The sequence below is a fragment of the Pollachius pollachius genome (genome assembly GCF_949987615.1).
Source record: "Pollachius pollachius genome assembly, chromosome: 16".
In the NCBI taxonomy this organism is placed as follows: domain Eukaryota; kingdom Metazoa; phylum Chordata; class Actinopteri; order Gadiformes; family Gadidae; genus Pollachius; species Pollachius pollachius.
Genome location: NC_136949.1, coordinates 14,712,057 through 14,724,830, shown reverse-complemented (window position 1 = coordinate 14,724,830; position 12,774 = coordinate 14,712,057). Strand labels below are relative to the sequence as shown.

Here is a 12,774-nt window from a genome sequence, read left to right as displayed (position 1 = left end):
CCGGGGTCTGCTCCACAGGAACCTGCGGCCCTCCATGATGCAGCAGCTCCTCAGACGGCTGGTGTTTGACGTGCCCATGCTCACCGAGTACGCCATGATGGCCCTGAGGGTGGGTCACGGCCCGCCGCCGGGGTCTCCCCCCTCCATGTGTCCGCTGGGATGGGGTTGATGGGGGAGTGCTATATAGGGCGGGTACATCAGAATGCATCATGGGATGTTGTGTTGGTGAGAGAGTTGTAGTGCTTTAAAATCCTAAATCCATGTTAATATACCATAACCAAGGCTAATGTCAACTTTCTCAAGCCACGTCTCGCATGACAAACGCTGTGGCAGTTTCAAACACAACAATGTGTTCCCATGATGCAAACTCATTTCACCATGAATGACTAAACCATATGACCAAAAAAGCAAGAAAACTACCATAATAACGAACAGTCCATTGCTCTTTCCTGATTACCATATCCACTCTGACCTCTGACCCTTTGCCCTGACCGCTGAACTCTGTCCCTGTGCTATGACCTCTGTCCCTGACCTCTGACCTCTGTCCCTGTGCTCTGACCTCTGTCCCTGTGCCCTGACCTCTGTCCCTGACCTCTGACCTCTGTCCCTGTGCTCTGACCTCTGTCCCTGTGCCCTGACCTCTGTCCCTGTGCTCTGACCTCTGTCCCTGTGCCCTGACCACTGTCCCTGACCTCTGACCTCTGTCCCTGACCTCTGACCTCTGTCCCTGTGCCCTGACCTCTGTCTCTGTGACCTGACCTCTGACCTCTGTCCCTGTGCTATGACCTCTGTCCCTCGCCCTGACCTCTGTTCCTGACCTCTGTCCCTGTGCTCTGACCTCTGACCCTTTGCCCTGACCGCTGAACTCTGTCCCTGTGCTATGACCTCTGTCCCTCGCCCTGACCTCTGTTCCTGACCTCTGTCCCTGTGCTCTGACCTCTGTCCCTGTGCCCTGACCTCTGTCCCTGACCTCTGACCTCTGTCCCTGTGCTCTGACCTCTGTCCCTGTGCCCTGACCTCTGTCCCTGACCTCTGACCTCTGTCCCTGTGCTCTGACCTCTGTCCCTGTGCCCTGACCTCTGTCCCTGTGCTCTGACCTCTGTCCCTGTGCCCTGACCACTGTCCCTGACCTCTGACCTCTGTCCCTGACCTCTGACCTCTGTCCCTGTGCCCTGACCTCTGTCCCTGTGACCTGACCTCTGACCTCTGTCCCTGTGCCCTGACCTATGTTCCTGACCTCTGACCTCTGTCCCTGTGCCCTGACCTCTGTCCCTGACCTCTGACCTCTGTCCCTGTGCTGTGCAGCTGCTGACCAACCACTACGAACGGAACTGGAAGTACTACTGCCTGCCCTCGGGCCTGGCCGGCTTCGGCATCGCCTCCGAGGAGGAGCTGCTGCTCACCAAGAAGCTCTTCTGGGGCACCTTCGACTCCCTCTCCAAGAGGGTACACACACGCACGCACACACATGTACACACACACGCACACACAAGCACACACACTGGCTGTGGACACACTGTTGAACACCACTTGCCGTTCTGTCATTGAGGGTTTCCTTCTTGCCCATGTGATTGACAGGCAACTGTCGATGCCCTGATTGGTCAGAAACGAGCAAGGAGCACTGTAATATCTAAACTGCCTCAAACAGAGGCAGGCGCATTCAACTCGAAGCAGAGCATTTCACCCACTTATAGCTGACATTCCTAACAAATTACACCATTAAAGTCATATTGTGGAAAGCCCTAAATTTACTATTTCTCAGCTGTCTATATCAATGTCCACGGGTTAGGGTAGGAAGACTTTCACCGACTATCAGTTGCCAACCACGGTCACTCACAGCCCCTCTGCCTCATCTTCCCATCTTTGTCTTTCCCTTTCTTACGCTATGCTGATGCTTCCAGTCAATTCCCCTCCGAATACGACAAGTCGTTGCACGGTGTTGTCATGTCCTGTCAGCCTGCGTGTGCACACGCACGTCCTTTGCCGACCAGCACGGAGACAAGTGCTACGCTCTCGTCTGTGGTTCTCACCGCAGGGCCCGACTCTGTATTGTTCCCCCACCTGGAGCCTCCCCCCCTTTAAGGGACGGGCCAGGGGGCTCTGAAGGCCATCGTCTCTCTCTCGCGCTCCCTTTGCTTCATCTCTCCTGGGGGGCGTCTCATCCTGCCGTCAAGCAGATGGGACCTGACTGGACGGTTGAAATACAGAAAGAAAGCTGTTAAGACAGACACCTCAAACGCACCACATATTATATCCATACATTAATGTCTGGCACCTCCTCACCTCTTTGTCCCTCCTTCTGCTGCCTAATTGATGTGCTTTTTAATGTTTTAATGTGACTTTTTATTGATACCAGATGGTTTAATACTTAATTTTATTGGTGGAAGTGCTTTGAGTGTCTACAAAATTATTATTGTTAATATCATTAATGTTATTATTATTACTCTATATGGCAGGATGGGATGTTACCCAACACTGAAAGTTTATTTGGAGAAATACTTTCCATTGACCTTCGACTCGCAGTATGAATTCGAAACAGGCCGGTCGGATGTCTGCTGAAATGATGCTGGCTGCTTTTCTGTTGCACACGTCTGCTGCTGCCAGCCTGAACGTCGTTTCTTAGCCGTCTCGTTCCCCCTCACAGAAGTACGACGCTGAGCTGTTCAAGATGGCCATGCCCTGCCTGTGTGCGTTGGCCGGGGCCATGCCTCCGGACTTTGTGGACACCAGCCCCAGCACGCTGGAGAAGCAGGTCTCGGTGGACACCCAGGGCAACTTTGACCCCAGGCCTGTCAACACTGCCAAGTGAGTGGTTCCCTCTGCTTGCCCCGAGCTTCGTGTCCATGCCGAAGTACGGACAACCCAGGGTGGTTCGTAGTGTCAATCAACTGGTCCATAGTGTTACTTGATTTGTAGCGAATTGATTCAGAACTGTTCAAAGGCAGAGGCGCCCCTTTTATTGGCAAAATAATGCACACGCTTAGAGCGTTACTGACCAATCAGAATCAAGTAATCAACTATGCTTTTTTATTAAAGGTTCTGTCTTCACAGTACATAAAGCCATGACATTGAGATGCCTAGTAACACAGAGAATGAAAACAACCAATGGGTCCGCATTGATCTGATCCGACAACATGCTTGCTTTTCAGCATCTCCCTTCCGGAAAAGCTTGATTACATTGCAAACAAATACGCAGAGCATTCCCATGACAAATGGTGCTCAGAAAAGGTACGTCAACGTTATATGTTTATCTCATGTCCCACACATTTGGTCCTCATTTTGTCTGAGTAAAATGGCTGCAACTGCAGTATTAATTAGCACGTTGTAAGTTGTACTTGGCGCTACATTGCCAGCAGTCTTTACCCTGTTCCTGGGTGGCTACCTGTCTCAAGATGCATGTGCTGTGGGGCTGTTGCAGGTGTCGGCGGGCTGGAAACTGGGCGACAGCGTGGACGAACAGGCCAAAGCTCACCCACTGTTGAAGCCCTACAAGTCTCTAAGTGAGAAGGTAGGTCTTGATCTAAACGCAGAAGCGCACTCACACTTTCTATGGGGGTCTGTATATTGGTGAACCCTAGACCTGGGTCAGAACTGAACCCAGCCACCATCCATAATAAGAATGTTGCTGAACCAGTGCCTGCTGAATGACGTGTGAAATGTATTGGACAAAAGCTGGGCTGCACTGATCTTTGAAATTATGTTTTTATGTTGTTGTATCACTGCGCTAAAGAGATTTAGAGGTTTTTAGGTTGTGAGTTCGAGAACCGCTGACAAAGCACCCAAAGTGATGATGCCATGGCAATAACGAGTAAACACCATTGGCGTGTGTATGTTTGTGTGTGTGTGTGTGTGTGTGTGATGTGCGCTGTGCGGGTGATGCCCAGGAGAGAGAGACGTACCGCTGGCCGGTCAAGGAGTCCCTGAGGAGCATGCTGGCCCTGGGCTGGAGCATCCAGAGGACCAAGGAGGGCGAGGCCCTGTTCCAGCAGCGCGAGAGCGAGAAGCTCAAGAAGAGCGCCGAGGTGCCCGCCAGGCCTCCTGCCCTCACCTCTCCACATCGTTTTTAGAGTTTGTTTTTAAACACAGATTCATGATGCATATTTGATATTGTTTTGGGGGATTCTGTAGGCTGATGGATTTAGCCCCGCTCCGGCAGAACTGCACAACGTTGCGTTGTCCAGAGAGCTACAGGTTGGTCTTTGTTATTTCTGAATCACTTAGATCAATAATGGCACAAATAATTGAAGCACCTTTTTCATTTGTATCTGCAGGAGTTCTAGAAACGTGTACCGTATTTCCCGCACTATAATGCGCACCGGATTATAAGGCGCACCTTCAATGAATGACCTATTTTAGAACTTTTTTCATAAATAGGGCGCACCGGATTATAAGGCGCATAGCATAGAAGATACTGTGAGTGTGAATCACACTCACAGTATCACACTGTGTGATACTGTGAGATACTGGGACTGTGAGTAAGCGCAGTAAAATGCTGTGTGCACTGACAACGATAGCTGTAATGCTGCAAGCGGTGTGGCTTTATCGTAGTCGTAGTGAAACATTTTATTATTATTATTAAATTGTTTTTATTGGTTTTTCATACTAAAACATTTTGACAGAGCGCCGTTTACAACCAGTATGGATCAACCAATTAACCAATTGATCCATATATAACGCGCTCCGGATTATAAGGCGCACTGTCGTTTTTTGAGAAAATTACCGGCTTTTAAGTGCGCCTTATAGTGCGGAAAATACGGTACAATTTAAAAAAAATCGAATTAATGTGATGAATGAAAATGTTAGATGTATGTCACTGTGATACATATTCACGTCAAACTCACAAACACATTGATGCTTTCACCCAGAATCTTACTGCTGCTTCTCCCTACAGGGCATGGTGGAGTTGGTGGCAGAAAACTACCACAACATCTGGGCCAAGAAGAAGAAGATTGATCTGAATAGCAAAGGTATGCAAAAGAGAAGTATCTAAAAAGAATAGCATCCAAAAAGAAAAGTATCCAAAAAGAAAAGTACCCAAAGAGAAACAGCAGCTCTTGGCAACAGAGAGCCATTTAGCGGGTTTCCTAGTGGAAGCATCTGGAGCTTGTCTGAGCAGGTCTTTAGTCTAGACACGTAGAACACAACATCGCTTTGTTGTCACCAATGCAATTGTAGTTTGGCATTTCTTATTTTTTTGTTTTTTTGTTTCCTTTCATACCACCACTTTGGAGACTTTCACTTAGAACAAAAGCACAACCACAAATTGACAAAGGACAATAACTAAAGACATTTTATCTGTCATTTTCTTATTTTACTTTGTTTTTGTAAACCTTGCCTTGTTTTACTTTTCATTTTCGGTTAACGAAAATGTTTGTGTACAGTTGTGGTTACTGGTTATGTGGTCACCGACGGTTCCTTGTGGTGTTGTTCACCCCAGGAGGCGGGAGCCACGCCCTGCTGGTCCCTTACGACACCCTGACGGCCAAGGAGAAGCACCGCGACCGGGAGAAGGCCCAGGAGCTGTTCAAGTACCTGCAGATCAGCGGCTACGCCGTCAGCAGGTCGGCTGCCTGTCTGAACAGTCTCTTTACGCTTGTACACTATAAAGACACTTAAGATTAGCGACACGTCCGGACAGATCAGAGTATCAGAGGGTCAGCGATGTCCTTGTACCATTACTTAAACATTGAAATACAAGGGAGAGTGTTAATAAAGGGCCATAAAAAAGGGCAGCTTATTTTTTTAAAGGATATGTTGTCATGCTGCCGTGTGAAGACAGATGTTCTATTCAGTTTTTCTCTACGAGAGAAACCATGCAGTCTTAAAATCCCCTTTTATAGTTTCTTACCATTAAAGAACTGCCCTTGTGTAATTTTCAAACTGCAGATTTGCCTTTAAATGTGTATGGATGGACATTAGAGTTGGATCTGAATTCAGGCCCATGGAATGAATTATACAACAGAAGACAAGCGACCTGTTTCTCAGTGTGTGTTGTGCCTTGTGCTTGGCAGAGGTCTGAAGGAAATTGCAGAGGACTCCTCTTCCATGGAGAAAAGGTTCTGCTACAAGTTCCTCAAGAGGATGCTACAGTACGTGGACTCGGCACAGGAGTTCATCGCCCACCTGGGTGAGTGAGAGTGTGTGAGTGTGTGTCTGTGTTTGTGTTAATGTGTGTATGTGTGTGTGTGTGTGTATGCGCCTTTTGCTCTTTATTTTCCCATTCAAAGAGGATTGATTGTGTAAGTGTAAATCCCTTGTGTTCTGTGTGTGTGTGTTTGACCCGTGACTCCAGAGGCCATGGCAACCAGCGGCAAGACGGACCGATCCCCCCACGACCAGGAAATCAAGTTCTTTGCCAAGGTCTGAAAGTCTCACATAAAGGAGCGGTGACCAAGTCACTGCCGCCCTCTCTCCCGGCTTCACTTAAACAGCCTTTACTGTAATTACCCTAAAAATACCGTACCGTAATTATGTATTTTGGCCGAATCACTCCTTTGAACGGATTTACCTTTTGTATTGTACTTGTTTAGTGAATCACCGTTATGTTGAAAAGGGCTTAACTGCCATTGTTGACATTCTTGGCACAATCACGCTAAATGCTCTTCAGCAAAATGGACACAGAATCGGGACAGGGCTGCATTACTGAAGACAGGAGAGACAGCTCAGATTGTTACATCAACCAGAACGCTATTTACCTTTAACAACAAAAACAGGCTAGAATAATTGGGTCCCTTTATCAAGAGGTCTTCCCTATGGGTTCCCTAGGTTCTGCTGCCTCTGCTGGACCAGACCTTTAAGAACCACTGCCTCTACTTCCTGTCCACGCCCAGCAAGAACCTGAGCAGCTGTGGATACGCCTCCAACAAGGAGAAGGAGATGGTCACAAGGTACTGACTGCTGAATAATGTCTTGATGTGCAATAACCCCTCCGAGTTATCGTGTGTTACCTTTGAGTCCAGATATACTAACTATAACACAGATGAAAAAGAAAGACAGATCAGTCGATGAAACTGGACTCTGCAGCAGTGGTCTCCGTGACTCCGATTCAGGCAGGGAAAGATACGGAATGTGAATTTCCTTTTTACATACAACATTTTTACATGTACTATTCCAATATTCATTAAGAAAACCTAACAATTATCCAAAGCTTACAATAATGTAATCTGGACCAATGTGGCCCACAAGCAACAAATTGTGCTGTTTCAGAATCAATCAGTGTTTACGATTAGTAATCATAAAGGAATCATCAGGTAGAAAGAGGTTGATAAGTTATAATTATTCCTTTCGTCTTCAACTACTCTCATCTTACCACTGTGCTCCTTCCTTCAAACCTTTCTGAATATGCTCTTTTGTAGAAACCTTGAGAACTCAACATATTGAACGTAATTTACTCTAATTCAAACCACATAGCTTAATATGGCAGTCTAGAATGTATTCAACTCAACGTAACCTGAGCAACTTTAAAAGAAGGAAAATACTTTCCACCGAATGTCTCATGATATCTTTCTTGTTACAATAGTATCATTTATTTCAAATAAATGCGTTGAGCATGCCTAGTTCCCCCTGCCTTCTTAATTTCTCTCAGCTCAGTTTGTTTTCAGCATCTCTTCATTTCTGCCCTCCTTTTCCTTCCTTTCCTTTCCTTTCCTTCCTCTCCTCTCCTTGCCTCCCCAGCCTGTTCTGTAAGCTTGCAGCTCTTGTCAGACACAGGATCTCTCTCTTTGGTAAGCACTGCCGTTGCCTCTGAGCCTTCGCCCGTTTTTCTTCTCTCATTGCCTCTCTGTGCCTTTCCTCACCGAGCCCTGCATCCCTGTGTTGCTCCTACAGGCAGCGATGGAGCCATGATGGTCAGCTGCCTGGACATCCTGGCTCACTCTATCGACACCAGGTGATTGAATTGCAATGTCATTACTACAGCGATCTACGGCGATGGAATGCGGAGGGATTTTGGGAGGGTCGTCCGTACGATTATTGTAAACAAATGGAGAGGGGTCTTTTTTATTCTCACAATATATTAACCATAGGGTGTGATTTTATTGATTATGACTAGTATTTAAATCCCTATCGATCAGCATTGACTACCGTTACGTCCAGGTTATCTTGGGCCAGCACCCCCTGTTGAAACGGTGCGCCCTGCGACCTTTAACCCCTAATGCCCCCCCGTCCATCAGAACGGTGATGAAGTCGGGCTCGGAGCTGGTGAAGGCGGGCGTGAGGGCTTTCTTCGAGAACGCCTCGGAGGACCTGGAGAAGCTGCAGGAGATGCTGAAGCTGGGCAAGTTCACGCAGTCGCGCGCCCAGATGAAGAGCGTGACGCAGAGCATCAACTACGTGACGGTGGCCCTGCTACCCACCCTCACCGCCCTCTTCGAGCACGTCAAGACCCACGACTTCGGGGTAGAGCTGCTGGGTGAGCACGGCGGGGCGGCGGGGGGCTTGGTCCGGGACTCGGGTAAAGTGAGTTGGGAAGACGTGGATGAAGGTCAGCTGACCCCATGATGAGCAGTTGGTTGCTTTTTAAATGGTTTATTTGTATGGCGCGGTGCGGTATGGAGTGTGGTAGTGTAACTCTGGAAGGGAAACTTGTGACACCCTCAACTGTGTCACCAGCTAACTCGGACTGAATGTCAAAGCACATAAAGCGTTTACTTCACACGTTCTGTGGTGAGGTGCTGCTGCTTGAAGTGCCTGGTCTAATAATCAATTTCGCTTTCAATATCTGTTGTGAAAATATGAATCCTTCACTGAATCCCCGATACGTGTGGTCTGCAGTGGATGACGTGCAGCTGTCCTGCTACCGTATCCTGACCTGTCTGTACTCGCTGGGCACCGGCAAGAACATCTACGTGGAGAAGTAAGGGGACGTCAAGAACAAGGGATGGCAATGATAGTGATATTGATGCACTCACTCTCTATAGATATAGATAAAAACTCACTAGGAGCAACATTCCTGTGAATCCTTTGTAACGCCTGATCAAACGGTCCTGGAGGGTATGCTGGGATGAAGCATGTGTGTGTGGTCCTCTCTAAAGGCACCTGCCGGCTCTGGGGGAGTGCCTGGCCATCCTGGTGGCAGCCATGCCCGTGGCCTTCCTGGAGCCCCAGCTCAACGCCCATAACCCGCTGTCGGTCTTCAACACCAAGACCCCGCGGGAGAGGGCCAGTAAGTGTAGACTTCCCTCCATACCCCCCCTGATCCAGCCTCACCGCCTCTGACCGGCGGCCGTCAGTTTGACAGCAGTGTGTTTCAGGCCAACTGTAGGGCATTCGTTTTATTAGCCTTTTATTCTTCTGTATCTCCATTGTCTCCCTTGCCGTTCCCACCTGAACATAATACATCTATCATATATTTAGTTTGTTTTTATAATCGAGAGAGAGAGGAACAGAGTGTGGGGGATGTTAATCACAACACAGTAAAACAGCTTCCCTTTGCTTCCCTGAACCAGTTGAAACGGTTGCAGCCCCCTCTCAGGTGTTGCCTCTCACCAGGCGTGTGTGTGTGTGTGTGTGTGTGTGTGTGTGTGTGTGTGTGCATGTGCGTGTGTTCTGGCTGTAGTTCTGAGCATGCCCGACACGGTGGAGGAGATGTGTCCTGAGTTGCCTCGCATCGACGGGCTGCTGAAGAGCATCCACGACCTGTCGGAGACCGGTGCCCGCTACACCGAGATGCCCCACGTGAGTCTCGTCTGGACGCGGTGGCCTCTGGCCGTCAGCTTCAGCACCGTTCACACATCATCATACACATTGGGGTGTGAATGATGATGTGCGATCAGGTGTATAGTCCTGCACTGGACTGTCCTGCAAAACAAATCTGGGTTTGTCAACCATGACAGCCATTCCTAGAGATGCCGTCGAAATGATATTCTACAAAAAAGTATTCCAGGTTCAATTAAATGGTGGTGTTTTGGTCTGGGATGGGCCAGTCTCCCCTCCTCCACCAGGACATGACCGTCCCCTGTATGGTGCCTCTTCCCCCCAGGTGATCGAGGTGATCCTGCCCATGCTGTGTAACTACCTGTCCTCCTGGTGGGAGATGGGGCCAGACAACATGGACCCGGAGGCGGAGTGCTGCACCACGCTGACCTCAGAGCACCTCAGCATCATCCTGGGCAACATCCTCAAGATCCTCAACAACAACTTGGGCATCGACGACGCCCCCTGGATGAAGAGGATCGCTGGTGGGCAGCACGCACGCACATGCACACGCACACAGGCACAGACACACGCACAGACAAACGCACACATGTCCAGGGTAGGCGGGAAGGACGCCACTTCATGCCTGCACTGGAGCAACTCAAGAAGAAGACGGTAGGTAGGTAGGGAGGTAGGAAGGGAGGACATTTTACAATGGAAATGGGGTTCCCACTTTGATAGTTATTTTCCGCAGAAACCAAACTATTTGGTGTTTTGAAGCCATTACATATTCATAACAAAGCCGGAGTAGAACTTTTGTATGCCAATAAGGCATTGAATCTTGAACCAGCACGACGGAGGATCAGGCTCTGGCTAGCCTTGTTTTACTACTCACGTCGACTGATTTAGCAGTGAGTTACTGAGGCTGAGAACCATCAAAGAGGCCAATAAAAATTGGAGCAGCTATGAAAAAACATTTCAAGAATGTATTACAATTTAAACTTCTTGTGAACAGTGCACTTTAGACATACATTTCTTGTAAAGGGATCAGCTTATACTGGAGTGTCATACTAAATTATTATTTTTTAGTTTTTTTTGTTCAAGTTAAATTTGAGGTACGTAGGTTTCAAAAGTTGCAATGAAAGAGACAAGAAAGGAGAGCAAGATTTTGAAACTAAACCAAAGAAGCTCCCCTCCTTCTGCCATTAAATGTGTTGCTTCCCTGCAAATGGATCCTCATATTTGCCCATACAGAGGGGCAGGAGCATTTAACCAGAAACAGATCATCTGTCACAGCTCATTTGACTCACTAATAGCTGACGGATGGCTTGGCCATTTCTAACAAATTACACTTCAAGAGTAGCTCTTGAATCTGACCTACAGCACCTTTAACCATGGCTCTGAAATAAGCGTTGGCACCGATGTGTTATGAGGGTGAAATGACGTGATGTGCGTGCAACGACCTCCTCGGTGGCTGATGGTCAGTGTGTCTTTGTGACAGTCTACTCTCAGCCAATCATCTGCAAGGCAGCAGCTGGCTTGTTGAGGACCCACTTCCTGCCTACGCTGGATAAACTCAAGAAGAAGACTGTCAAGGTAAGCCCTATCACAGAGTAGGTGGGCTTTTCCTAGTTCTTAGCCTCAAGATGTGAGTCTGGAACCAGCCCAACACGGACGGCTTGGCTGTAATCAGCCAGTAAACCATCCCCAGGGAATGATGACCCGAAGGGGGTTTCAGGTTTGGAACTGAATGCTGCTTTGGAATTTGATTTTTTTCAACCCAAGAGGTTTTTAACTTCACTGATGGTATTTACTTTTAAGCCACTTAAGATCGCACTGGTTGAAGCTAATCCAATCTGCTGTGGGAGGTTAGCCGTTTTCAACCTTGACATTTAATTTCCTCTGAAACCCAAACAGTTTAGTTTAAATCCATTCCGTATTAGTGTCAAAGTAGTGCTGCCCCCCGCCCATCAAATACAGTGCGATTTCACATTCATGGCTTCAACTCGAAGAAACAACATTCCCTTTTGGCACCTGAAGCCACATCAGACAGGCCTGGTGGTGGGTGCTCAGGCCCGGCCTGTCCCCCAGACGAGGCAGGGCAGTGAGACAGGACTGTGTGTGTGTCCCAGACGAGGCAGGGCAGTGAGACAGGACTGTGTGTGTGTGTCCCAGACGAGGCAGGGCAGTGAGGCAGGACTCTGTGTGTCCCAGATGAGGCAGGGCAGTGAGTAGGACTCTGTGTGTGTGTGTGTGTGTGTGTGTGTGTGTGTGTGTGTGTGTGTGTGTGTGTGTGTCCCAGACGAGGCAGGGCAGTGAGACAGGACTGTGTGTCTTTGTGTGTGTCCCAGACGAGGCAGGGCAGTGAGGCAGGACTGCGTGTCTGTGTGTGTGTCCCAGACGAGGCAGGGCAGTGAGGCAGGACTGTGTGTGTGTGTGTGTGTGTCCCAGACGAGGCAGGGCAGTGAGGCAGGACTGTGTGTCCCAGACGAGGCAGGGCAGTGAGGCAGGACTGTGTGTGTGTGTCCCAGACGAGGCAGGGCAGTGAGGCAGGACTGTGTGTGCGCCCTGCAGGTGGTCTCTGATGAGGAGCTGCTCAAGGCCGACGGGGGTAAAGGGGACACCCAGGAGGCTGAGCTGCAGATCCTGGATGAGTTTGCCGTGCTCTGCCGGGACCTGTACTCCTTCTACCCCATGCTCATCCGCTACGTGGACAACAACAGGTAGGCGCTCCCAAGCAGCCAGACAAAGCACCTATCCCACCCACATTTCACATGGGGTTAGATTATTATTACTTGTATTGAGGCCTCTATGAACACAACAGCAACCCTGCGTGTTTCCAGAACAGGTCTGTATGTACATGTGTGTGCTGGGTAAGCTATGGAACCCGGTTGATGGTCCTTAGCCCCAGCCTCACGGTCGCTGTGCCCTCCTCATCCCCCCTCAGGTCCAGGTGGCTGAAGGATCCCAACGCAGACTCCACAGAGCTCTTCAGGATGGTGGCTGAGATCTTCATCCTCTGGTGCAAGTCCAGTGTAGGTCTCCCCGGGACGTCCAGAAAGCACACCGGATTTGATGTATTCATTGCTTTTATCGTTATTGGGTATTATCATCATTATCTTCTTTATCCTCCGCATTGTG

General features: G+C 48.9%; 1 protein-coding gene across 1 annotated transcript in view; it reads left to right on the top strand.

Annotated features, from left to right (window-relative positions):
* ryr3 (ryanodine receptor 3) overlaps positions 1-12,774 on the top strand; it is a gene marked incomplete at both ends in the record, with an annotated part of 112,984 nt that overhangs the window by 77,837 nt on the left and 22,373 nt on the right. The window contains 22 exons of the mRNA XM_079753193.1: positions 19-109; positions 1,306-1,446; positions 2,645-2,805; positions 3,150-3,228; positions 3,419-3,508; positions 3,885-4,022; positions 4,129-4,191; positions 4,892-4,967; positions 5,438-5,561; positions 6,012-6,127; positions 6,293-6,360; positions 6,766-6,887; positions 7,675-7,724; positions 7,828-7,888; positions 8,172-8,410; positions 8,773-8,854; positions 9,033-9,163; positions 9,557-9,675; positions 9,980-10,178; positions 11,135-11,229; positions 12,208-12,356; positions 12,581-12,668. Coding sequence (XP_079609319.1) covers positions 19-109; positions 1,306-1,446; positions 2,645-2,805; positions 3,150-3,228; positions 3,419-3,508; positions 3,885-4,022; positions 4,129-4,191; positions 4,892-4,967; positions 5,438-5,561; positions 6,012-6,127; positions 6,293-6,360; positions 6,766-6,887; positions 7,675-7,724; positions 7,828-7,888; positions 8,172-8,410; positions 8,773-8,854; positions 9,033-9,163; positions 9,557-9,675; positions 9,980-10,178; positions 11,135-11,229; positions 12,208-12,356; positions 12,581-12,668 — 2,482 coding nt within the window. The remainder of the gene's footprint in view (positions 1-18; positions 110-1,305; positions 1,447-2,644; positions 2,806-3,149; positions 3,229-3,418; positions 3,509-3,884; positions 4,023-4,128; positions 4,192-4,891; positions 4,968-5,437; positions 5,562-6,011; positions 6,128-6,292; positions 6,361-6,765; positions 6,888-7,674; positions 7,725-7,827; positions 7,889-8,171; positions 8,411-8,772; positions 8,855-9,032; positions 9,164-9,556; positions 9,676-9,979; positions 10,179-11,134; positions 11,230-12,207; positions 12,357-12,580; positions 12,669-12,774) is intronic.